This window comes from Berghia stephanieae, chromosome 6 (assembly GCF_034508935.2).
Source record: "Berghia stephanieae isolate SIO BIC M18660-M18661 chromosome 6, UCSD_Bste_1.3, whole genome shotgun sequence".
Taxonomy (NCBI): domain Eukaryota; kingdom Metazoa; phylum Mollusca; class Gastropoda; order Nudibranchia; family Aeolidiidae; genus Berghia; species Berghia stephanieae.
The window spans coordinates 54,920,832-54,948,331 of NC_088365.1; the positions used below are offsets into that span (position 1 = coordinate 54,920,832).

General features: G+C 34.7%; 1 protein-coding gene across 1 annotated transcript in view; it reads right to left on the reverse strand.

Annotated features, from left to right (window-relative positions):
- The window catches only part of LOC144975287 (calcium-activated chloride channel regulator 4-like), a 56,814-nt gene that overhangs the window by 14,613 nt on the left and 14,701 nt on the right, over nt 1-27,500 (reverse strand). Inside the window, 5 exon segments of the mRNA XM_078919233.1 lie at nt 1-50; nt 3,803-3,941; nt 7,362-7,521; nt 11,836-11,950; nt 14,300-14,591. The exon segment at nt 1-50 is cut by the window's left edge and continues 57 nt beyond it. Coding sequence (XP_078775359.1) covers nt 1-50; nt 3,803-3,941; nt 7,362-7,521; nt 11,836-11,950; nt 14,300-14,591 — 756 coding nt within the window.

Here is a 27,500-nt window from a genome sequence, read left to right on the forward strand (position 1 = left end):
GTATTTGAACACAGGCGTTGTGTCGGTGGTCCTGGGTAATTCCTTGGTATCTGAAAGATGCAAGATCGATTGGGTTATTAATGTTAATTTGATTGTAGCCCTAGTTAGAGTCGAAGTAATTTATCCCTTTATGATGCCACAGGGTAAATGTGAACTTTTATACGATCAAAGCGACTTAACATGCAATTTCCAACACTTAGCATGCAGTAGTCCTTCAGAGCCATTCGGTCCATGAACCCGGAGTTTTTCCCGGTTTCTATTGTGTGAAACGGACACTAGCAATAGCTTAGCATGTAGAAGGCTTTTACTGTTTGTTTTTAATCGACAAAACTAACTAGAGCTTTTTTATATAGCGCAATATCCACTAAATGTGCTCAAAGCGCTTTACAAAAGGCTCTGACCAACAGCAACACGTAACATGAAGAACAAGACATGACGCCTGTTAGGCGATATTGCAATTTTTTCCGACAGAGACAACGCTGTTAATGGCCAGGTACTCATTTTACACCTAAGTACGGTGAAAGAATGTGAGTAAAGAGTCTTTTCCAAGGACTCAACTATGCGCCGAGCGAGGTTCGTACCCAGGACCTTCCGATCCGAAAGCGAGTGTCATACCACAAGACCACATAGCCCCACAAAAACCTAGCTAATGTCCGGGCACTGCGCTTACACGATGGGATGAACCAACATGCACGTATATGGAGGTCGAATGCAGTTCTGAGCTTGACTTAATTACCATTGTTGTAATGGAAAATACATATTTTGCGTTGGTTTGAGAGTGTTTTCATTACAACAATGAGCCCACAATAATTTGGGTTATCAGACCTGTAAAACGTTCACATTGGGCTGACCCTTTTATAATCCACAAATCTTCCAAATTTGATAAAAAGTGATTTTTACAAAGTAATCACCTTTACAGGTAATATGACCACGCCTTTAAATGGATCTAATAAAAGCGTCTTGTAAATTAACAGTAAAAATGCGAACTATTTGCACTCAAAAGAGACGAAGGTGACATATTATGACAGCAAAGGGCATAAACTCTAAATTTAACTCTTCCCTGAAAATGATTTTTTAAACGACCCATCCCATCTCTTAAATAAACAATTTCACGGTTTTTTTGATCCGGTCCATCGTTGACAATGAGATGAGATTAAGAGATCAACAAAGAGCTTAAAATCTTGTTCAAACAAATGATAGACAAATGAAATAAAGGGGAGGCCTTCCGAAAGCTCCTACATACCCAGTATTCTTGTTTTTCATGTTCTAGTAGGGGGTTTGGGATGGGGAAACTTATTTTTTAAGTCCCCCCCCCCCCCTCCCAAACCCCCTACTAGAACATTAAATAAAAAGTTTTCCCCCTCCCAAACCCGCTACTAGAACAAGAATACTGGGGATGTAGGAGCTTTCGAAAGGCCTCCCAGATAAAGAATATGAATATAATATTTGAAGTTAGAATGTTACATGACTTTTTAGGATTCATAATAATAACAGTGTGTTTTAAATTAATTTAAAAAGAGAGAGCCTGTTCCCAAAATGGCGGATTCTAGGTTTGATGTAATGGTAAGTTTCATGGTAAACGGCATTCTGTAAATTTGATTTGAAGTCTATTTTGTGGACAATGGAGTGAAGTAAACATGTGTGTGTGTGTGTGTGTGTGTGTGTGTGTCTGTCTGTGTGTAGGGTGTGTGTGTGTAGGGGTGTGTGGAGGTGTGAGTGTGAGTAAGAGAGAGTATTTTTGAGTATTCGACACTGTTGTTAGCCGTCATCTTCAATTTCGATATTTATATCATTTATCATTGTGATGTTTATATATTATCATTATTATTTTATTAACGTATTTTGTGAAACTATGTATTGTATTTTTAATTTCAAACATTGTAAACCAAATGACAAATTGCCATGTTTGTGGACTATTATATATTATTATTTATTATATTATTATTATTATTTATTATTATATTATTATTATTATTATTATTATTATTATTATTAATTATTATATATTATTATTATTATTATTTATATTATAGAGGAAATTTAATAAAATTAAAAAGATTTTTGACTTGAACCAGATTCTCGTCTGACGGAGTCGGGTAAACTATTTTAAGACAAATAAAAGATTTTCAAGATTATGAATGATTTTTCTTATTCTACAAAGTTCCACGGGATAAATTATGTAAACCACAAGGTAGCTCATCGTAAATTGACGTGTATCTGTCAATGTATCAAGGTGAAAATTCCTCTCATAAGACGGCAAGAAAAACACAATAAATATCATACTGCCCTACTCTGGAAAACCCCATATTAAAAAATTTGGCCAGAAAACTCGTCCTTCAAATATCGATCGATTTAAATTACCCTCATCTTGCGAAAAATTTTCAAACCTGGGACTTCGCGAATTTATCCCCTACAATAAAGTGTATAAATTTAGGCAAAGTTTAATCTTTTTACTATAGTTTCAATTTCCATTATTTATTCTACACGGAAATAATACCTTATTGGGACGAAATGTCACATAAAACGAAGCTGTAATAATCACTCGTGATAAATAATGTGAAGAGGATATTTTTCACCAAGGCGAGAAGTACACGGTTCCTATGTATTTACCATTTATCAAAGAAGAGTATCTATTAATAGTATCCGTTGAAAATTAGTTTTCACAACATTGCACGAACGTTAAATTCTTTGTACCCTTGGTTTATTTACCTGTCCTAAATACATTCTGAAAAAGACCTTGAAGGTGAAGACAAGAACAAGCTGAATCAATATCATTTATATCTTTGATAATACGTCAGTCTCCAAGGATATATGACGGGCAGTTCAAATCATGTACCTTTGTTTTACAAGGCATCTCCGACATATTTCTGTGGTATGGTCATCGCTCGTAAACCAAAGGTGTCGAGTTCGAATCCTAACCGTCACGTATGGTGCCCTTGAGCAAGTCACCTCGCCCTAGCTCACAGGGATGCGATTCCTATAACCAGTTCAAATCCTGGACCATTGTTTTACAAGGCATCTCCGACACAATTCTGTGGTGTGGTCAACCAAAAGTGCCGAATTCGAATCCAACCCGCCACTTTTGGTGCACCTTGAGCAAGTCACCTCGCCCTTGCTCACGGGGAGGCGATTCTTATAGAAAGGATGAAGATGAGGGGTTTTTTTTTTTTTTGGTTTTTTTTTTTTGTTTTTTTTTTTTTTTTGTTTTGTTTTGTTTGGTTTTTTTTTTGGGTTTTTTTTTTTTTTTTGCCATCTGCGTTTATGAGTAATTCTCACTAAACTGTATTAACCAGACTATAAACGTTTAAGGTTATCCTAGTTTTGTGTGTTGGTCCGTTATACTTCCGGGTGGCAATTTTGTGAGCTTCTTAGCCAAGAAAAACAGTATCAGTGGCTGAACCCCAACCCCACTAGGTTCAAAGTTCAAGTGAATACTAGGCTGCTAAAATCTGTGGATTGCAAAATGTGTTGCTCAAAATGAGAATAACATTTTAATTGAATAAAATACCAAACACGGAAACGCTCTGAACGAATTGATGCCATAATATAAGATTATAATTAATATCGCCTAACAGGCGTCATGCCTGGTCCTTCGTGTTATGTGTTGCTGTTGGCTAGAGACGCCTTGTTAAGCGTTTTGAACACGTTTAGTGGATAATAAAATGCTCAAGTTTTTAATATTGTCAAAGAAAGCTGATTTTTTAAAATTCTTAGGTTCTCTATCTCTGTTTTGTCTTGCACTGCATCATAGAACAATTTTCTTGTTCTTATATTAACAGATACTGCTCATCATTATCCTTACCTTTTCCGAAGTCGTCATGGGCCCTCATTACCTCCCAAGCACTCTTGTAGTGACACAGTCTATTCTGTCTGTTGGGTGCCCAGGTATTGTGTTTCAAGTGGTACGGAGAAGTCTTAGGATTGTCACAGAACTCTACAACCTGAACAATAAATTTAAGTAAAACACATTTTTGAAAGGGTTATCTGTAATGTATAACATGACTAGTAGATTAACGCAAATTTCAAAAGTTTGTTGTAAAAGTTGAATATTTTGAAGTACAAAATTAAAAAAAAAAAAAAACGATTTTGTTCTAAGCTGTTTTGTCCTTATCGTTAAAATCGTATTACAACATGTTATCCTTATCTATAGAACGAAGTTGACGCGATTCAGGTCTCTGTTATTGTTCTTTTCCTTCCATGTTTATGAATAATTTTCACTAAACTGTATAGTTAGTGTGCGCTTGGATAAGAAACCCACCACATTGCCATCCGGAAGAATAACGGACCAACACACAAAAAGATGTGCAACCATGAACTTTTATAGTCTGGTTAATACAGTTTAGTGAGGATTACTCATAAACATGGATGGCAAAAAAAACAATAACAAAGACCAGAAAGACGTTAACTTCGTTCTATCTATAAACCAGGCTATATATAAACCTCCAAGGTTACACATAGTTTTATGCGTTGGTCCCCTATATTTCCGGATGGCACTCTTGTGAGTTTCTAAGCAAAGCAGACGATGGAGCACATCCTTAGAGAATGCCAGAACGGGCCCAGCTGCACTAATCATGATCTTAGAGTCTGCTTCCCAGATGATGTGTAGTGGGTTCGGTGTTGGAGTTACAAGCTATGATGATGATGCATGATGTTCCTCATTATATCTAAAAAATATTCCGAAAAATATTTTCGACTTTACTTGGGATATATCCGTAGCCATCGTTATGTTATAGCCTGACACTGAAATCCAAAAGGACTGGCAGTTAGACGTCATTATTTGGTTTTGGCACCGCCTAGTGAGTTGTCGTTAGTAGAGCTCATGGAAACAAGATATTTAATTGGTTGAACTATTGAATTCAACTCACGATTTTTTCTTTTGTAGCAAAGACTGGCATTTTGACGTCTTTTTTTGGTCAGTGTCAGGCCATAACTTTACGAAGGCCACGATATATCTTGGTCTCTTTGCTCTACCAACTGAGTTATCTGTACCCCTAACCATGATATAAATAAACTGAACAAGATATATTTTCGACCCACTGTTCGGTTCTAGTTGTTTTATTGTAATTACATTCTCCGTCAATTAGTCAAGTAATAAAATTTATCCAGGCAATATATTATTAGAACATCATTTATGCGTTGAAAATTAAATTGTACGATGGATAACATAATAAAAGGGCGACACGGAATTCTCCTTGCACGAAGTTAACGATGTTTAGTGTAAATGTATGATTAGAACATAATGTACTTTTAAAATAACAACATGAATTATAGGAATGGTGAGAGCCCATGTAAATCAAGAAAAGGAAATTATACAAAGGAAAATAAATATTTTTAATGGGAATGATAGCTATAATTTTTTTTGTAAAGTCCTTTAGACCCATGAGGCCAATGGAGTCGGAGTGTATCCCGGTTTGTATAGCGTGAAAACGGACAATAGCAATTGCTTGCTACCTTTGAATAGGACTCTAGTCTATTACAAAGTACTTTCCACCAGATCTAACAGACCCAGATACTCAAGCACTGCTGGGTGGACAGGGGGGGGGGGGGTCAGAATGAATCTCGACTGCATCCAGGATTGATCTCGGTCCCTTTATATGTGAAGCGAGTGCTCTACCAACTGAGCTATCGGGAGCCCAAGCTGTAATTAAACCGATGTGTATTTATTTTAATATCTAATAACCCAAATTGTTATTGGCTCATTGCTGTAATGAAAATACTCTCAAACCAACGAAATAAATTGTCCATTACAACAATGTTAAATCAAGCCCACAATTGCGTTAGGTTATCAGACCTTCAAATTAAACATGCTATAGAGACGGAATGCATCGCAAGAGATGTTCAATAGGCGGTCAACAACAGACACGTTTACCATTCAAAAATTTGGTATTTATTCTAAATGCGGTTAATTTTGAATATCAACATTTAGGCAAAGACAAAAGTAAGTCAAATTATTGGGTTTAACCCTCTCCTTACAAACTATAGGTAAATCGTCACATTCGTTACGATGCAACCGACAATTTTACCATTTTGATTTCTCTTGTACATCAAAAATGTAAAGAAATGCTTTGATTACAGCTATAAATACGAAACACTGTGTTGTAGAGCTCACTTGACAAGTCTATTTTTGTGCTGGGTGGTGTGAATTTTCTGGAGAAATTCTAAAAATGGCTGGAAAGGAGAGAGTTAATCGCCTACATAGTGTCTATTGAAGCCTTCTTTTACTTTCGACGAATATAACTTTCACCGCTTAACTTAAGTTTGCTGAGCGTGGTTTTGCATTTTTGGCTCCAATCGTATGGAATCTTTACCACCTAACACCCGACAATGTGAAAGTCTACCAGTCTTCAAACGGCATTTTAAAAACCGATCTTTTCATATTGCTTATCGTGATTCTATGTGAACTTCAAACAAGATATTATGTATGTGACTGTTGTAGTGATTTTTGTAGTGAAATGAGTGAACGTGTGTGATACCAAAAAAAACTATTGTAAATCATCTCTGAGCACTATTTATCGATACCGGCGTTATATCAAATAATAATAATAATAATAATAATAATAATAATAATAATAATAATAATAATAATAATAATAATAATAATAATAATAATAATAATAACTTTAAGATGAAATTTATTACACATAAGACCGTTCGACTCTTAAATTATTTCTCTGTCAACAACAAAACAAAACAAGTTGGATGGCGACTCTTAAAATAATAGGTCTGTATAGGAGTAAAAATAGTTTTGAAAATGGTTAATGAGAACAATAGAATATACATGTTAACCAGTTAATCACCATACTCTGGATAGATACGTATTTTAAAATTTGACCAGAAAACTCGTCTTTCAAACATTGATTGATTTAAATGGCCCTCATCTTGGCAAAAACTCTCAAACCTTGGGAATTTAACTCTCTCCTTACCGGTCATTTTCCGGATTTTCCCCAGAACTTCACACCCAACCTATACAAAAATTGATTTATTTTACTCAAAACACAAAATCTGTTAGTTTTTTTGCTATACATATTTTTTTTGCTAAACGAGCTCTTCAACACAGTGTTAATATATACTTTAACTATAGCAAACATTTTTGTTTAAATATTATGATGTACAAAAGAAATTAGAATGACAAAGATGTTGGCTGCATCGTAACAAATGTGACGATTTTCCTATGGGTGGTAAGGAAGGAGTTAAAGAGAACCTCTCGAGGTCTCAGGTTTGTAGAGTTTTTGCCAAGATGAGGATCATTAAAATCGACCGATTTTTTGAAGGACGAGTTTTTTTTTTTGGCCAAATTTTTAAATATGTGTTTTTTTTCCAGAGTACGTTAGTTAAATGGTAAAATTCAACATTAAACTCACGTTTTCCAAATATTGCACAAACATGATAGACGCGACTTCTTTGGTCATACGGTCAGGGTAAAACCGACAATTTTTCTCTGCAGTGCCGGTTGTATGGTCAAACTTACACAGTTTGTCCGACTGCTCACTGCGTAATGAACCTTTCACTGCATTGGAACATCTGGGGAGGAAAAAAAAGACGAAAATATTTTGTATCAGTTTTCAAGTTTGTTAATAATTGTATCCTTAATGACCGAAGCACTTTTCTTTCCCACATAATCGTGTTGTATAGATAGAACGACGATGACGTCACTCAGGACTTTGTTATTCGTTTTTGCCATCCGCTTTTTTGAGTAATTCTAACTAAACTGTATTAACCAGACTATAAACGTTCAGAGTTACACATAGTTTTTTGTGTCGGTCCGCTATACTTCCGGATGGCAATGTTGTGAGTTTCTTAGGCAAGCGTATACTATCTATATCTTCAATGAAGAGTGGTTTTCCAAAACTCCCTAACTCCATTTTTCCCATTTTGAGATATTGAGTATTATTATCCCTAAAATTTATCATCCGGCCTATTATATATCATGATTAGACTTTACGTTCACACAAATCTAAGGAAATTCTTGTATCAATTGGTGCTTAAAATAAAGTTTACATTTCAATTTATCTCATGGATGGAAAATCTCAAAAAGTAGAAAAATCGACTTAATGAGTTTTGGAAAATCAGCCGTCAATTGTAATGTATTTGATCTCTCGGTGTGTGAAACAATGTATGTGTTTGGCGAAACTTCTCTTGAATTCAACTGCCTCTTCATATGAAAATAGAGCATAAAAATAGAGCAATATCCACTAAATGTGCTCAAAGCGCTTTACAAAGGATCCTTGACCAACAGCAACACGTAACATGTAGAATGAGACATGACGCCTATTAGGCGATATTACAATTTTTTTTTCGACAGAGACAGCGTTGTTAACAGCACGGCCAGGTATTCGTTTTACACCTAATTACTGTGAGAGAATGTGAGTAAAGAGCCTTTTACAAGGAATGAACTATGCGCCGAGCTAGGCTCGACCCCAGGACCTTCCAATCTGAAAGCGAGTGTCATACCACAAGACCACATAGCCTCACAAAATGAACCTACATATTCCAACGTCATCTTCTCGGGGCTTAACCGAGATCAATATCTTAGTATTTATTTATGATATGAGAGTTGTTTTGTATCTTTTGCTCGGTTTCGAGGAGATTCTCATACATAAATAATATTTAAATGTCAGAGTTGTCACTGTTGGAGAACGTCCTGACTAGCAAGAATTTTCTAGATTTATTGCTATGCTGAAAGTTTCCCGTTTTGACAAGAATCGTTCTTGAATGCCTCCCTTAACCGTTATAGTCATATTCTCTTATTCGAAACAGATCTCGTTTTTCCCCATTTTGACAAGAAACGGATTTAATCTGAATATCTATTGTCTACAACGACTATTATATATATATATATATATATATATATATATATATATATATATATATATATATATATATATATATATATATATATATAATAGATCAATTCCTTTTATTCATCCCTGAGGGAAAATTGTTCTTTAGGATCTATTCCAAGGGACACCTGGAATAACCCAGGCGTTAGCCGCAGTGCAGCGCCGCAAAGTGATTTAAGGCTAGGTGATGTGCTCAAGGCCACACAACGCGGCGGGTAGTCGAACTTAGTACCTTTCACTTACGAAGCAAAGACCATACCGCTGAGCCACGCTATGCCATCGATTACTCATTTTACACCTGAGTACGGTGAGAGAATGTGAGTAAATAGCCTTTTCCTATAGGACAACTATGCGCCGAGCGAGGCTCGAACTCAGGACCTTCCGATCCGATAGTGAGTGTCATACCACTAGACCACATAGCCGCATAGGTTACAGAAATCATGTCGTGATAGGCAAGCATTGATGTATGTGGAGAGCGGACAGGAATTGATAATCTCCGTTCACGCTGCAGAAACCGGGTCAACTCCGACTTCTTGTGCCTGAAGCAGATCTCCCTCATACTACGAAAAAAACCCCGTAAAATTACGAATTTGGCTCAAATTTTAGAACTTCATGAGCATTTCTAAGTCATTATTGAAAATGAAAGTTGATGCCAGGGTACATAATTTTAGGATTTTGGAGTATCATTGAACTCACTTAACCCTAACACCGACTTTATCCTTAACTTATCCGGGTTACTCTTATCCCGTGCCTATTTATTACATTTTTCTGAGATAAATTATACGCGTAGTATCAAAAGTAATGTTTTTAGTTTTTGTATGTTAATGGTATCTAGTTGAAAAAAAATTATCTATGTACGTGATCGTTTTAAATGCATTTTTACTAATTTTGAAAAGTAGCAGGATTGTATGAGTTAATTTGTGAGGGTAAATTGTTGATCTATAACGTTACTATAGCGACTATTTTTATCTCCTTAAAATTACGAATTTCTAAATTTTCACGAAAAAAAAGTCATTATTTTAGGAGATAAAAACAGTACATTTTCAAGAGGGGGTTCCGATAGCTCAGTTGGTAGAGCACTCGCTTCATAATCAAGGGGACCGAGATCGATCCCTGATGCAGTGGAGAGTTGTTTTTTTTTCTGACCCCCCTGTCCACACAGCAGCTGTGCTTGGGTAGCTGGGCCTATTAGATCTGGCGGAAAGTCCTTTGTGATAGATTAGCGTCCTATCCAAAGGGTAGCAAGCAATTGCAATTTTTTTTTCGTTTCACGCTATAGAAACCGGGATAAACTTCGGCTCCATGGGCCTAATGACTCTGAAGGACTACAAATAGAATATAAATAGAAAAGTGCAAGTATACAGGTCTGTTTTTGGCTGTAAAGTTAATCTACTAGAAGTCATTGCTCTGAATAAGTGTTAAAAAACAATGGTTTTACTGGTCATTCTACCTTTGTCTACACTCATGTATAAAAAGCTTGTCGTTTAGTTCAACCAATGTGATTTGCTGGTAATGTTAATGTGTCACCCGATGCGTTGAATACTAAACAGTGGAGATGAGAATTTATTATAATTATAAGCAGCATTCACCGACAGACAGACTGCATTGCAATTTGTCTCGTATGGCGTGTGTGTTTTATTGCATCTGCACTGATAACAATCATGATGAAAATATTAATAGTAACAAAATTAGTAATAGAATAATAATAATTATTATCATTATTATTATTATTATTATTATTATTATTATTATTATTATTATTATTATTATTATTAGAAGAGAAGAAGAAGAAGAAGAAGAAGAAGAAGAAGAAGAGAAGAAGAAGAAGAAGAAGAAGAAGAAGAAGAAGAAGAAAGAAGAATATTAATATTAATAATAATTTTGTTGCTGCTATAATTATTCTCATATTTATTATTATTATCATCATCATCATTTTATTATTATTATTATTATTATTATTATTATTATTATTATTATTATTATTATTATTATTATCATCATCATCATTATATTATTATTATTATTATTATTATTATTATTATTATTATTATTATTATTATTATTATCATTATTATTTTTATTATCATCATCATCATCATCATCATCATCATCATCATTTCACTTGTAATAGTTGTTGACATCATCATCCTCATAGCATTCTCTCATGCATTCATTACTCTCATAATTCTAACAAGCTATGGCTTGAATGCCAAATGTATAGCCTACCATAATGTTACAAATTTGCGTCCCTTTTTATTTTACAAAATACTATAATATTGTCAGTGTCAGTCACAGAATTATATGTATAAGGCACATAAGCCCATAAGGAATTGGATTATGAGACCTGCAAATAGGTGCACGTTAATTTGAACGTTAGTCTTATAATACCCTTATCTAAATATTATCAATGTAGTGTCCAAAATTCATTGTGACATTTTTCCTCTAACTCTAAACAAACTGCTTGGTGCCTAAAGGAAGAACATGAAATATGGTTCATCAGTCATAAGGAATAGTTCCTCTAAATACCGGTTATTGTGTACATGACAGAAAACAGTTTATGACAATCGACATCGAAGATGACGGAAATAGCAAGGAGAAGAAGAAGCGGAGTATGAGGAGGAGGAAGAGGAGGAGGAGGAGGAGGAGTAAGAAGTAGAAGAAGAGGAAGAAGAAGAAGAAGAAGAGGAGTATGAGGAGGAGGAGGAGGAGGAGGAGGAGGAGGAGGAGGAGGAGGAGGACGATAAGGAGGAGGAGAAGGAGGAGGAGGAGTAAGAAGTAGAAGAAGAGGAATAAGTTGAAGAAGAAGATAGAGAAATAAGAGGAGGTGGAAGAGGAAGAGGAGGAGAAATATGCGGAGAAGGAAAGGGAGGAGGGAGAGGAAGAGCAAGTTTAGGAGGAAGAGAGGGAGGAGGAAAGGGATGAGGAGGGGGAGGATGAATAGAATAAGGAGGAAGGGGGGGGGGGGGGAGAAGAAGATGGTCCAAAAAGCACGTACCTGGTTGGGAACCACTGTCCACCAAAGAGGTAATAAGCTGCATCCTCAGCATCGATGGGATATTCGTCGAAAAGTCCCCACCGGAGATGAGCCCACTCGTGGACCATTGTTTTCTCTGGAGATACAATTTTAGAAACGTATTAGCTTTATATCGTACTACATCCATTCACCGTGCTCAAAGCGAACTACAAAAACAAAATGAATTAATTTATCTGCCTTTGAACATGCCCTTAAGTGAATAAGAATATTATTACATAAATGTGCGTGTGTTTGTGTCCGTGGAACAGACTTTTGTGAAAAAAATAGGTATTAAAACTTGTCCCAACTATCGGGAGACTCTGTGATGTAATGGAAGCACGCCTGACCGGTAATCAGAAGGTCTGAGGTTTGATCTCCAGTCGAGGTACACTGATTCTTGGGGGATGGATTTTTTTCTTGTATTTTTCTTTCTTGCTTTGTCTGGCACCTTTCATACACACTTGTTCAGATCTTTGTCTGTGTATGTTTGTGCGCGCGCGTGCGCGCGTGTGGGGTGGGGGGGGGGGGTGTATGAGTGTGTGGGGGTGTGTGTCTGTCTGTTTAAGTAATTCGGGGGAATGTCAAATCTATTTTGAAGATTATATATTTGAAAAATTATTTGAGTAAACTTTTAAAACATTATCATAGCCTGAGATCTGTTGAAAGGACGTCTTGACTTTTTAGATGTCTTAGGTTAGGGGGGCGAAGTGGTCGAGTGGTTAAGGTTACTGTGACCCGGAAGGTCCAGGGTTCGAGCCTCTCTTCAGGCACTTTCGTTTTTTTTCCTTGGGCAAGATCATTATCCACCAAGTTGCTCACTTGGACAACATGGGTGATTCCTGTTGACATCAGACATCTTGTTTGATGAATTATCTATATTGTTCCTTCGTGGAATGCCTAGTCGAGAATATCTTATGATGTCGTGGGGACGGGTATAATTTTTAATTTAAGATTAGACAAACCAAACCAGCTCGTTCACTTTGAATATCATTCTAATGATCGACATGTCGGTGCAGGTCTGATTACCCAATTGTTTCTGGCTCATTGTTGTAAAAGATTGTTGTGCGCCGGCGATGTGCTCTATCTAGTGGCATGACGCTCGCTTTCGGATCGGAATGTCCTGGGCCCGAGCCTCGCTCGGCACATAGTTGAGTCGTTGGAAAAGGCTCTTTATTCATATTTTCTCACCGTACTCAGGAGTAAAATTGAGTATCTGGCCGTTGTCTCTTTCTAAAAGAATTGTAATATCGCCTAACGGGCGTAATGCCTCGTTCTATGTTTTACGTGTTGCTGTTGGTCAGGGACCTCTTGTAAAGTGCTTGAGCACGTTTAGTAGATGTTGCGCTATATAAATGTTATGTTCCATTTAGAAATACTCAGGGCAAAATGTTGTCCATTACGACAATATTGAATCCAGCCCACAATGTACACGTTGGGTATATTGCATCTGTCCGAAAGCTTGACCAAACATTCAATGTACAAATAACACAAAAATTCTCTCGTCCAAATGTGACCCATCGTCTCAAAACGGTATTTTGTCGGAACGAACCATATACTTAAAAGCCGAATTTAATGTTAAACTGGTCAGAAATATAAATCGTAGGCATTAGCACCCTAAAATATGGTATCCATTTTCCTCAATAAAACATACAAACTCAGCACAAGTCTGATATTTCTAGCTATAAATTCGATTTTCAACATCTTGACCAACCCAACTTAATACCGTTTTGAGACGAAGGGTCAGAAATGTTTAGACTGTAATGTATTAGGTGAAATGAATGACGTCAAAGCCCGAGTGGTTTCCATGTCTTGACTTCTATAAAAGTCAAGCGTCAATGAAAAGAAATAATAAACTTGAGATTTTTTATAGATCAAATCCACTAAACGTGTTCAAAGCTCTTTACAAGGGGTCCCTGACCAACAGCAACAAGAAACATGTAGAACGAGACATGACGCCTGTTAGACGGTATTACATTTGTTTCCCGATAAAATGATCAGCTCACCCGGCAGAATTGTGTAGCTGGGTCTGTTAGATCAGATCTGGCGAAAAGTACTTTCCGACGGACTTCGTCCTATCAAGCAATAATTGCGATTTCCGTTTCACGCTATAGAAAACCGGGATAATCTCGACTCTATGGGCCTCATGGCTCTGAAGGACTACTACTTTAATGATGATGATGATGATGATGATGATGATGATGATGATGATGATGATGATGATGATGATAATGATGAGGATGATGTTGATGATGATGATGATAATGATGATGATGATGATGATGATGGTGGTGGTGATAATGATAAATATTTCGTTCTTTGTTGAAGCTGTTATGTTCATTTTCGTTTATGACTTTGTAAAATAGATTATAATATCCTTGTTAATCAAAATGGTTTGTTTTAAGTAGAGTTTTATGAGCTTAGACATACGACGTATTAATACACTCACCTGGCCTTCCCCATCGTAGATAAACTTTATCGTCCAAAATATAATCCGGTGTTAAATGAATGTATAATCCGGATTTTCCACACTTGGCGTATTGTTTGACGTACGGCGCGTTGCCATATGCTGGATTGGCTCTATCCACGATGATCTGGGCCTTTTCCAGCTGCTCGTCCAGGGCGTTGTGGTGATGGGGTTTCTGCTTCCACGACTCCGGAAGAACGACGATAAATTCCCGAAAGAACAAACGATTTCTCGTGGCTCGAAATAGCATGGCTGACGCTCTGGTAAGAATTGCCTGGAAAAAAAAAAAGAAAAGAAGAAGAGACAAAATTTAACAAACAAAAAAATAAATAAATAAAATTCACTTTATTCATCTCCAAGGGGAAATTTGTCTTTAGAGTCTATTCCAAAGGAAGACAGGCGTCAGCCACAATGCAGCGCCGCTAAGTGAGCTAGGGCTTGGTGACTTGCTCAAGGCCACACAACGCAGCGGCGGTGATCGAACTCGTTACCTTTTGGGTACGAAGCAAAGACCGTACCGCTGAGCCGCGCTGCCCCATTACCATTATTTCTTAAGCGGAATCTATAATGGTCAAACGTCCTTCAGGGATACAAATTTAAAATGGCATGTACATCCGTTCGGTAATCGTAATTGAAAGAATGCTTTTTAGTCAAAATGAGGATTCCGATTTCTCAGTTGATAGAGCACTCGCTTCACAAGCAAAGGACCCAAGATCGATCCCGGGTGCAGTCGAGATTATTTTACTGACCCCGCTGTCCAACCAGAATGGATTTGTTTGCAAGGTCTGTTGTGTCTAGCTATGTATAGGTAAGCGTCCAATCAAAAGGATAGTCAGCAATTGCTATTGCCTGTTTCAACTATAGAAATCGGTATAAACTCCGGCTCCATGGCTCTGAAAAACTACTTTTTTCAGCCAAAAAGTCACCATTTAGGATAAACTAATACAAGTTAGCAATGGTATAGCGAGTGGCGGTTCTAGCCTATTTACAGTGGTGGGGCAAAGATGATTAGGTCATATATATATATATATATATATATATATATATATATATATATATATATATATATATATAAATTATAAAACAAAAACCATGAAATAATAGTGCTCAACTTTAGTATAAAAGGAGCTATTTATAAACATTTGAAATATATTTAAGATAGTTTGGCTTCTACAACGTTGTTATCGAGCGTTGCTCTCATCAGGAAGTGCACTTCCTGATGAGAGCAACGCTCGATAACAACGTTGTAGAAGCCAAACTATCTTAAATATATTTCAAATGTTTATATATATATATATATATATATATATATATATATATATATATATATATATATTTATTTATTTATTTTTTTTTTTTTAATTTTAATTTTTTTTAATTGTTTTTTTTTAATTTATTTATTTTTTTTTTTTAATTGTTTTTTTTTAATTATCATTTTTTTCACCTTTAAAAAATAATATTTCAACCACAAATAATCACATTCACAATGAAATGACAATACCAGTAGATTTTAATTATTCCAAACGTAATCAAAAATGAATCACGAAAGAGAATACAACTAAAAAATAAAGCGACGAGACATAATGCGACAACACCTTGACAGTACAAGTCCATTTCGTTCACTCGAAAAATTAAAGAGATGCTTTAATCCCTTAACGGCGAGATTAATATTTCTGTTACATTACTGGTTTTCAGTAGTATGTAGTAACCTTAAAGTTTTCATCGAGAAGCAACAACAGCGATATGACTCGAGTTTCATTCAGAGCTCAAATTGCATCATTTTTACTGCTGAATGATTGTGCCGGTGGTGGTAGTGGTTGGAATAGTGGTAGCGGTGGTGGTGGTGGTGGTGGAGGAGGATGTAATTATGGTAGTGATTTTGGTGGTGCTGTTGGTTAGAATGATAGTTGTGGAGACGATGACGGAAATTGTATGATGATGTTGATATTGTTTTTATTGCTATTGTAGTACTTGTTGTTAATATTGTTGTTGTTGTTAATGATAATGATGATGATGATGAGGATGATGATGATGATGACGATGATGATGATGATGATGATGATGATGATGATGATGATGATGATGATGATGATGATGATTATGATGACAACGACGATGTCGTCGACAATGATGGTTACCATACGATATTACAAAGTTTATTCAATCTTAGGCTTTCGACAATAAATCATACAATTTGATGACTACATACATGAAAGTGGGAAAAAAATGGTAAATGGAACCAAACAATAAACTGATACCATTAATAACCACAAAAAATACAACAATAGTAATACCACCAATACGTACAATAATAATAATAATAATAATAATAATAATAATAATAATAATAATAATAATAATAATAATAATAATAATAATAATAATAATGATAATAATAATAATAATAACAATAATAATAACAATAATGACAATAACAATAATAATAATGATAATAATATTAAAAATAATAATAATGATAATAATAATAATAATAATAATAATAATAATAATAATAATAATAATAATAATAATAATAATAATAATAATAATAATAATAATAATATAATAATAATAATAAAATAATAATAATGATAATAATAATAATAATATAATAATAATAATAATAATAATAATAATAATATAATAATAATAATAATAATAATAATAATAATAATAATAATAATAATAATAATAATAATAATAATAATAATATAACAATAATAATAATATTACCATCATCATTACTACCACCACCATCATTACTACTACCACCACCGCTACCACTATCACTACCACCATCACCATCACCATCATTATTACGCTTCCAATCATTTTTTCTCCTTTTTAAAAATTTGATATCTATCAAAACAGACGAAAAATCCGGTGATTTCTTTAAAGCGTAGTTAAAATATCTACGATTTTATTAGCCCTGAAAACTACGATTTTTATTTTCCTATTTCAAGTAGGCAGGTCTGCTATGACAAGTATCAGTTCCATAGTCAAAATAAGACAAACAAAAACAAAGTTTATTTAATCTTAGGCTTTCGCCAATACTTCATACAATACAATTAAGACAAAATAATGTTACCAATCAGAACGAATGCATGAGGAGAGATTGAGCGTTAGACTATCACAATAACGACCGTGTTATCTTTGCTCCTTACACAACCAACCCCTAGCTGTTCCCGCCTCTTCATCGCGAACTATCTTATGTATGTATTAGCTTCAGGACGGGCAAGTATGGAATCTGCCCACCCTTCCTTTAAACGTATTTTTTCCTCTTTAACTTAGATTTCAGCTCTCTCCTTTCTCAGAAGAGTATTTCTCGTATACTAATTCAATTGTTGAGAAAACCAAAATGGTGGTTGTATTTTATATATTTATTTAGTCGTGACTTTTGAATAAAAGTGTTTTGTTTTATTAGACGGAGTACAATAGAAAATTACATCGTTTTGCAAAATTATTTTGTCTGGCAATAAAAATACAGCGGTAATTACTTTAAGAATTAAAAAAAAGAACTAACAAAATTTGTTTAAAAAAAAAAAAAAACCCCAAAAACAACAACAACAACAAAAAAAAAATAAGAAAACAATTTAAATAAATGAGTTTTGAGAAGCACTAAAGAAAACGAGAAAAAAAAAAGAAATAGTTTAAATGGATAAACAAATATATAAAAACAACACAAATTAATACTAAATTGATATAAAATTAGTAAATTAATAAATTTAATTCAATACTGGAACCTTCCCAAAGTCATTGCATCAATGGTACCGGCACAAGTAAGGCAATAAATAATAAAAAGTTCGTTTGCCAAAATCTCTATTTAGTTTTCACTGTTTAATAAGGTGGGCTCATTTGAATTAGCCCGACCTATTACTAGAGAGGCCAGACAGCAAAAATCGGAGTTCACCGTCAGGCGACGTGACGATGAGATAACGATGTGGGCGGAGTGGAGTGGTGGTGGTGGTGCTGGTGGTGGTGGTGGTGGGGGGGGGGGGGGGGTTGATAAAAAAAAGAACAGGAGCGTATCCTGGTTTATGCATTACGGGGTGCATGGTGATTCGCAATTTATCAAAAATACACACAAATTGATTTCAGTACGAAATATCAAGTTTAAGTAGTAACTTTTGAAATTATCTAATTTAAATTAGATTATTTCGGACCTGGTAATACAGCATATAACTTGAAAAACAGGCTGGTATTTGCCCGCCCTGCCCATTATTACCAGCCGTCCCTGTGACTCGAGTTTCATTCAGAGCTCAAATTGCATCATTTTTACTGCTGAATGATTGTGCCGGTGGTGGTAGTGGTTGGAATAGTGGTAGCGGTGGTGGTGGTGGTGGAGGAGGATGTAATTATGGTAGTGATTTTGGTGGTGCTGTTGGTTAGAATGACAGTTGTGGAGACGATGACGGAAATTGTATGATGATGTTGATATTGTTTTTATTGCTATTGTAGTACTTGTTGTTAATATTGTTGTTGTTGTTAATGATAATGATGATGATGATGAGGATGATGATGATGATGACGATGATGATGATGATGATGATGATGATGATGATGATGATGATGATGATTATGATGACAACGACGATGTCGTCGACAATGATGGTTACCATACGATATTACAAAGTTTATTCAATCTTAGGCTTTCGACAATAAATCATACAATTTGATGACTACATACATGAAAGTGGGAAAAAAATGGTAAATGGAACCAAACAATAAACTGATACCATTAATAACCACAAAAAATACAACAATAGTAATACCACCAATACGTACAATAATAATAATAATAATAATAATAATAATAATAATAATAATAATAATAATAATAATAATAATAATAATAATAATATAATAATAATAATAATAATAATAATAATAATAATAATAATAATAATAATAATAATAATAATAATAATAATAATAATAATAATAATAATAATAACAATAATAATAACAATAATGACAATAACAATAATAATAATGATAATAATATTAAAATAATAATAATAATGATAATAATAATAATAATAATATAATAATAATAATAATATAATAATAATAATATAATAATAATAAATAATAATAATAATAATAATAATAATAATAATAATAATAATAATAATAATAATAATAATAATATAATAATAATAATAATAATAATATAATAATAATAATAATAATAATAATAATATAATAATAATAATAATAATATAACCATAATATAAAATTACCATCATCATTACTACCACCACCATCATTACTACTACCACCACCGCTACCACTATCACTACCATCATCACCATCACCATCATTATTACGCTTCCAATCATTTTTTCTCCTTTTTAAAAATTTGATATCTATCAAAACAGACGAAAAATCCGGTGATTTCTTTAAAGCGTAGTTAAAATATCTACGATTTTATTAGCCCTGAAAACTACGATTTTTATTTTCCTATTTCAAGTAGGCAGGTCTGCTATGACAAGTATCAGTTCCATAGTCAAAATAAGACAAACAAAAACAAAGTTTATTTAATCTTAGGCTTTCGCCAATACTTCATACAATACAATTAAGACAAAATAATGTTACCAATCAGAACGAATGCATGAGGAGAGATTGAGCGTTATACTATCACAATAACGACCGTGTTATCTTTGCTCCTTACACAACCAACCCCTAGATGTTCCCGCCTCTTCATCGCGAACTATCTTATGTATGTATTAGCTTCAGGACGGGCAAGTACGGAATCTGCCCACCCTTCCTTTAAACGTATTTTTTCCTCTTTAACTTAGATTTCAGCTCTCTCCTTTCTCAGAAGAGTATTTCTCGTATACTAATTCAATTGTTGAGAAAACCAAAATGGTGGTTGTATTTTATATATTTATTTAGTCGTGACTTTTGAATAAAAGTGTTTTGTTTTATTAGACGGAGTACAATAGAAAATTACATCGTTTTGCAAAATCATTTTGTCTGGCAATAAAAATACAGCGGTAATTACTTTAAGAATTAAAAAAAAGAACTAACAAATTAATTTGTTAAAAAACAAAACAAAAAAACCCCTAAAAACAACAACAACAACAACAAAAAAAACAAATAAGAAAACAATTTAAATAAATGAGTTTTGAGAAGCACTAAAGAAAACGAGAAAAGAAAAGAAATAGTTTAAATGGATAAACAAATATATAAAAACAACACAAATTAATACTAAATTGATATAAAATTAGTAAATTAATAAATTTAATTCAATACTGGAACCTTCCCAAAGTCATTGCATCAATGGTACCGGCACAAGTAAGGCAATAAATAATAAAAAGTTCGTTTGCCAAAATCTCTATTTAGTTTTCACTGTTTAATAAGGTGGGCTCATTTGAATTAGCCCGACCTAGTACTAGAGAGGCGAGACAGCAAAAATCGGAGTTCACCGTCAGGCGACGTGACGATGAGATAACGATGTGGGCGGAGTGGAGTGGTGGTGGTGGTGCTGGTGGTGGTGGTGGTGGGGGGGGGGGGTTGATAAAAAAAAGAACAGGAGCGTATCCTGGTTTATGCATTACGGGGTGCATGGTGATTCACAATCTATCAAAAATACACACAAATTGATTTCAGTACGAAATATCAAGTTTAAGTAGTAACTTTTGAAATTATCTAATTTAAATTAGATTATTTCGGACCTGGTAATACAGCATATAACTTGAAAAACAGGCTGGTATTTGCCCGCCCTGCCCATTATTACCAGCCGTCCCTGGGTATAGCGCAGGACCAGTAACAGATATTGCTCGATGTGCTTTATTATCCCACTGAATGGGAATCAAAACACACACACACACACACGCACACACACACACACACAAACACTCATACATTCATATACACATGAATACACACATTTATACACATTTGCACACTTACACAGATGAATCACACTCACATTGACATGTATGTGTACCTTGTGGCCATGGACCAAAGGTACGTGTGGCATGAATAATTTAAACATTTTAAAAACGCCATGTAAATGTTTCTAAATTTGAAATCTCAGAGGGTTCCCAAAATGTCCTACCACTGGTTTTAAATTCCAAAAAAATAGGTGCAATATTTGAAAATTTTCTACCCTCTAGAGTTCATAGGCAAAATATTTTTTTTTGTTTCGGTGAGTTTGGTTTTGTGGCATAAATGATTTATTGTTCTCGAATTAATATCGATAGTCGGCGGATTAAACCTCTGAAGTCTACATTCGAGCTTTGCGCACCATATTATGTTATTTATGACCCTTCGCCTCCAAACGGTATTAAGTCGGGATGATTTAGATGTTGAAAATTGAATTTATAGCCAGAAATATCAGACTTGTGTTGAATTTGTATGTTTTATTGAGGAGAATGGATACCATATTTTAAGGTGCTAATGCCAACAGTTTATATTTATTACCAGTTTTACATTAAATTCGGCTTTTAAGCAACTGGTTCGTTTCGAAATAATACCGTTTTGAGACAATGGGTCACATTTAATTTTGGGCGGATCAGGCCTCTGAGTTGTCATCAGAGGTTGGAAATACTCTCAAACCAACGTAAACTATTGTCCATTAAAGCAATGTTAAATTAGACCATAATTTCGTTCGGTTATCAGACCTGATTATATTGCACGATTTTGGGGAATCCCAGAATGTAAAATTCCATATTATGTGTTTATGTTACTTAATAACAAGAAATGAAGTGAGTAGGAAAGTGCCAGAAGACAACAGAGAATAAAAACTTCGCGGCGGCAATGGGGGCTCGAACCCGCGACCTTGCTAGTACGACAACTCCGCCTGTTACTTAAGAATTGCATACAATATTCGTTGTCTTCTATTTTTATAAAATTTCTCATAAGCGAAGATGGCAAGACTCTATCCACGTGCACTCATGTGTAGGTCTGGTAACCCAATTTATTAAAGGCTCATTGTTGTAATGGAGTTTGTTTTTAATGGCGCAAAATATTGTCCATTACAACAAAGTTAAACTAGGCCCATAAAATAAAGTTCGGATGTCAGGCCTGTACATATTTTCACTACATTAACATTCCAGAACAGGCAGCATCAATCGTTACAAAAGACTAAGTAAGCCTTTTTTTTTTAGATATTTTACCAAGGTCAAGGGAAAAACGTTGCTAGTCGCCCCTCACCTCTCGTGAAAGGTACGGTTTGCTGTACTTTACATAAGGATTTCATTATGCAATAAATGGGATGTATAATGGTGTTTATTTATTTACCCTTGATTTACGATAATGGAAATGAAAGTGAGGGTTCTGGTAGTGATTTTGATGACGATGACGCCGTATGGTGTAATTTGACGCTGTATGATGATGTATATATATATATATATATATATATATATATATATATATATATATATATATATATATATATATATATATATATATATATAATGATGATGATAATGATGACGAAGACGACAACGAAGACGATGATGATGATGAGGAGGAGGAGGAAGAGGAGGTGGAGGAGGAGGAGGAGGGAGAAGAAGACGAAGAGGAGGAGGAGGATAATGACTACGACGACGACGACGACGACGATCATGATGATGGTGATGATGAGAGGATAAGATAGAAGAAGAGAGAAGAAGAAGAAGAAGAAGAGAAGAAGAAGAAGAAGAAGAAGAAGAAGAAGAAGAAGAAGAAGAAGAAGAAGAAGAAGAAAGAAGAAGAAGAGAAGAGAGAAGAAGAAGAAGAAGAAGAAGAAGAAGAAGAAGAAGAAGAAGAAGAAGAAGAAGAAGAAGAAGAAGAAGAAGAAGAAGAAGAATATCTCTTAATCATGAGGTTGTATTTTAGCGGTCTCCCCGCGTGAAAACAAAGACACCGATTGTGAATAATTCTGCTGTGGAAGATTTTATTTTTTTTGGTAACGGGGATAAAGTAAGAAAGGGCAGGTATAATAAGTGATAACTAAGAATACCGTACCAGCCATGACTACAGGTATTTGAGATTAATTTACAACTGTGTTACAGGACTTCCTTGACTTATGAGCCTTTCGCGCACCTGCCTGAGGAACGGAACACCTCAGATGTTTCCATTGATAATGACTAAAGATTCATTAGTGCTAAAACAAACGCGCGCACACACACACACACACACACACACACACATACACACACACACGAAACAGTTAGGATGGTTACCTCATCATGATGGGCGAGGGCTTAACAAATTAATTATTGTCGTACTTCTGAAAGGGACATAACTTTATAAAATTGGCCAGTAAACTCGTCCTTTTAATATTTAAATGACCCTCATTTTAGCAAAAACTCTCAAACCTGGGACTTAAGAAAGACCTCCCGAGGTCCCAAGGCTGAGAATTTTGGCCAAGAATAGGGTCATTTAAATGCACAAATGTCCGAAGGACGATTTTTTTCTGGCCAAATTTCTAAATACGTTTTTTTTCCAGAGTACGGCAGTTAAGGCTCTTTACTCAAATTCTCTCACCGTACTCAGGTGTAAAATGAGTACCTGGCCGCTAACAGCGTTGTCTCAGTCCGAAAAAAATTGCAATATCGTCTAACAGGTGTCATGTCCCGTCCTACTTGTTAAGTGTTGCTGTTGGCCAGGGACCCCTTGTTAAGCGTTTTGAGCACGTTTAGTGGATATTGCTCTCTATAAAACTCAATTTTTTTTAAAAAGCTCAATTTAAATGTTTTATAAACAACAAACGTTGAGATACCAGTCCCGTTAACGTAGGTCTTTGTCAAAGTATATGGCCACTAAACAAGGGACTTAAATAGGTAGCAAGAGCATTCAATCAAGCAAAGGTCATTGACCCTATCTTTTTTGTGATGCATGGGGAAGCGAAAGAATCAGTATGGACGACAAGGACAAATATTATATGAAATGATCATTTTTTATAAATCTATTCTTTTAAAAAGAAAGATAGGGTTAGGGTTACCATCATTGTCTGTCTGTACAGCCAATGTAAATCTTTTGCCAACGAGTACAGAATTAGTGGCAATTCTAAAATTCCCTTTATTAATCCCATAGGGGAAATTTGTCTCTAGAGTCTATTCCAAGGGAAAACTGGAATAACCCAGATGTCAGCCGCAGTGCAGCGCCGCAAATTTAGCTAGGGCGAGGTAACTTGCTCAAGGCCACACAGCGCAGCGGCGGGTGATCGAACTCGGTACATTTCGGGTACGAAGCAAAGACCATACCGCTCTGCCCCCTAATTAACATAATCACAATATAACATTATACAACTATTTTTCACATAATGATATACGGGTTACTTGCATACCTTTTTTCAAACCAAGGGTAATTCTATAACCCGTTGACTCAATTGGATTCAATAGTCTGATGTCACGCCCCCGGCAACGGCGGCCATCTTGGTTCTAAACAAAGAAAATCTTTACTTTATATTCTTCATGCTGGCTAGAACTTTTCATTCCCTTTTCATACGCCTTGTGATCAGAATGTGTAAAAGTCAAAACATGATCAAATTGATGGGTTTTTTTTACCCTCTGGATAATCGTTTAAGCTCGCCAGAGAAATATTTCATACGGCGTGCGCCATTGTTCCGATAGTTTAGAGCCAGTGTTACTACGTTACCATACGTCATTAGGAATGAAGTGACGTTACGACTGTTGAAGACTATAGTGATTGAGAATATCTGCTAGGGCATAATGATCGGTCATTTATTTGACCTTGGCCTTGGGAATAGCAATCTGACTACCCTGTTACCAGATTCATTTGCGCGCACCTACAGGGTTCAACAGTCGGGACGTCACTTCCCTCGTAATGACGCATAGTAACTGGTTCTAAACTATCGGAACAATGGTGGACTCCATTTTCTCCATCACCGCCCCTATGGAATTAAATACTGCTCCGACGAGCATAGAAAAACATTATAAATCTCATCATTTATTTTACTTTTATACATTCTGATCACATGTAATGTGAAACATTCTAGCCAGCATGAAGAATAAAAAGTAGCGATTTTTTTTTGTTTAGAACCAAGCTGCTGGTTGCTGGGCGGACGTGACATCGGACTGTTGAACCCTAGTATTATTATTAAAATACGAGAAGATGAGTGCCTCTTCCTAATAACCTTTATTTCTCCGAAAATATTTACTTGCGGGTTATCCACTGGTAATAGAAATAAGAAAAACTTGATTTTTAAAAATCCTGGCTACCGATACCTTGGAAATGGTTTGGTCTATAGATAGAACAAAGTTGACGTCACTCGGGTCTTTGTTATTGTTTTTTGCCATCCACGTTTATGAGTAATTATCACTTAACTGTATTATCAAGATTATAAAAGTTCATGGTTACACATAGTTTTGTGTGTTGGTCCGTTATACTTCCGGATGGCAATGTTGTGAACTTCTTAGCCAAGCGCATACTATCTATTAATAATAACGTATTCGTTGTCAACTTAATAAAGTCCTACTTTACTTTTAAAAATCTCTTCTGCTAGAAAGAAAATCATTATTGCATCAGTCATAATATTTTTTCATGTCATGAGTGAAAGACTACAAGGAGTAAATCATTCAGGTGTCTGATAATGACATTTATTGGCCATACAAAGGGATTAAAATAATAATATTTAAGTTTCCCTGGCCTTAGACCTCGTACTGTTAAATGATACAAATACATAGACTGCCAGTACTGTTGTTATTTTTGTTGTGATTTTTTTAAAGTGCTTTTCTGGGGTTTTTTTGTGTGTTTGTGTGTTTTTGTATGTTGTCCCTCTTTTCGTGTTTTTTTTTTTATTTGGGGTGGTGGTTTGTTATATTTGTTTTTGTTTTGTTTATTGGTTGTATGTGTGAGAATTTTTGTTTTGTTTTTGTTTTGGTTTTTTTGGGGTTTTCTTGGGGGGTGGGGGGGGGGGAAGTAGGGATGGTAATGGGTTGTTACTTTTGTTTTATTTTTGTTTTGTTTTTTGTTGTTGTTGTTGTTTTTGTTTGTTTTTTGTTTTGGTTTTTTTTTTTTTTTTTTTTTGGTTTTTTTGGTTTTTATTATTTTGTTCATTCTAAAATAGATTTCACTAGAGGAAATTTTTTTAAAATTATGCAACCAAATTTAATAGTAATAGAAGACATAACTCGAAAATCGAACAGCTCAGACTAGAACTAGAATAGTGTAAAGTTTGAGTCTAAATTGCATAGGACGTCGTTTTCAAATTCTTATTGATCGAAAGGTAAGAATTTAAGATTTCGTTTTGATTGAAGAGATAATGAATAGTGTCGGGTATATTGTATATAACCATGCCATCCTATAACAGGTATACCTTGATTGATCATTGTTTTAATTATATTTAATACTAAATTTTATAAAGTATTTTGTCGCCTGTCTTTGGGCATGTATTACTTGAGAGGATAAAAATGATATATCTATTTTTAGAAAAATAATCTATAAATAAATGATTTAACAATTTTCCTTTCAAAAATAATCTACTCGTAAATATGGAATTATTTTTTAATTATTTTTATCTGCAAAAAAATCTAATTTCCTTCTTGTATTTGTCAAATTTTACATTTAACGATAACTTATTTTCTCCATCTATTTCTTGTAACTCTTCAGCAAGATGGTCCAAGAGATAAGTCGTTGAAATGGGTTCGAGCCCCATTGTCTCCATCTCGTTTGTTTTTTCCTTGAGCAAGACACTTAGCCCCTATTCTTTATTTTGCGATACTGAACTACGGCTGTGGCCTGGCTTATCTGAGCCTTGTTTGTTTCGAGATAGACCCTAAAGAAAAATAAAGATAGATAAAATAAATTCTATTTCAAACTCTCTGGTTCTATAAGATGTCCCGATAGCTTAGCGGGTAGAGCACTCGTTTCATACATAATTGAACTAAATAATAAATATGTGAAATTGAATGTAAGCTTCAATTTAATTACACAAACATATCAAATGAACGTTTCGGGTTTTCCCTTTATCAACAAAACAGGATGAATGAAACACCACAGATGAATGAGATAATGTGGTTGTGGCGTAGTTAAGATGTGTTTTATTCATCCTGTTTTGTTGATAAAGGGGAAACCCGAAACGTTCATTTGCTCTGTTTTTGTAATTTAATTGAAGCTTACATTCAATTTCACATATTTATCATTTATTTCTTCGAGCTTCGAGCAGCAACATTTACAATACATAATTGAACTAGCATTGATCTCAAGTAAAGTCAAGATTTATTCT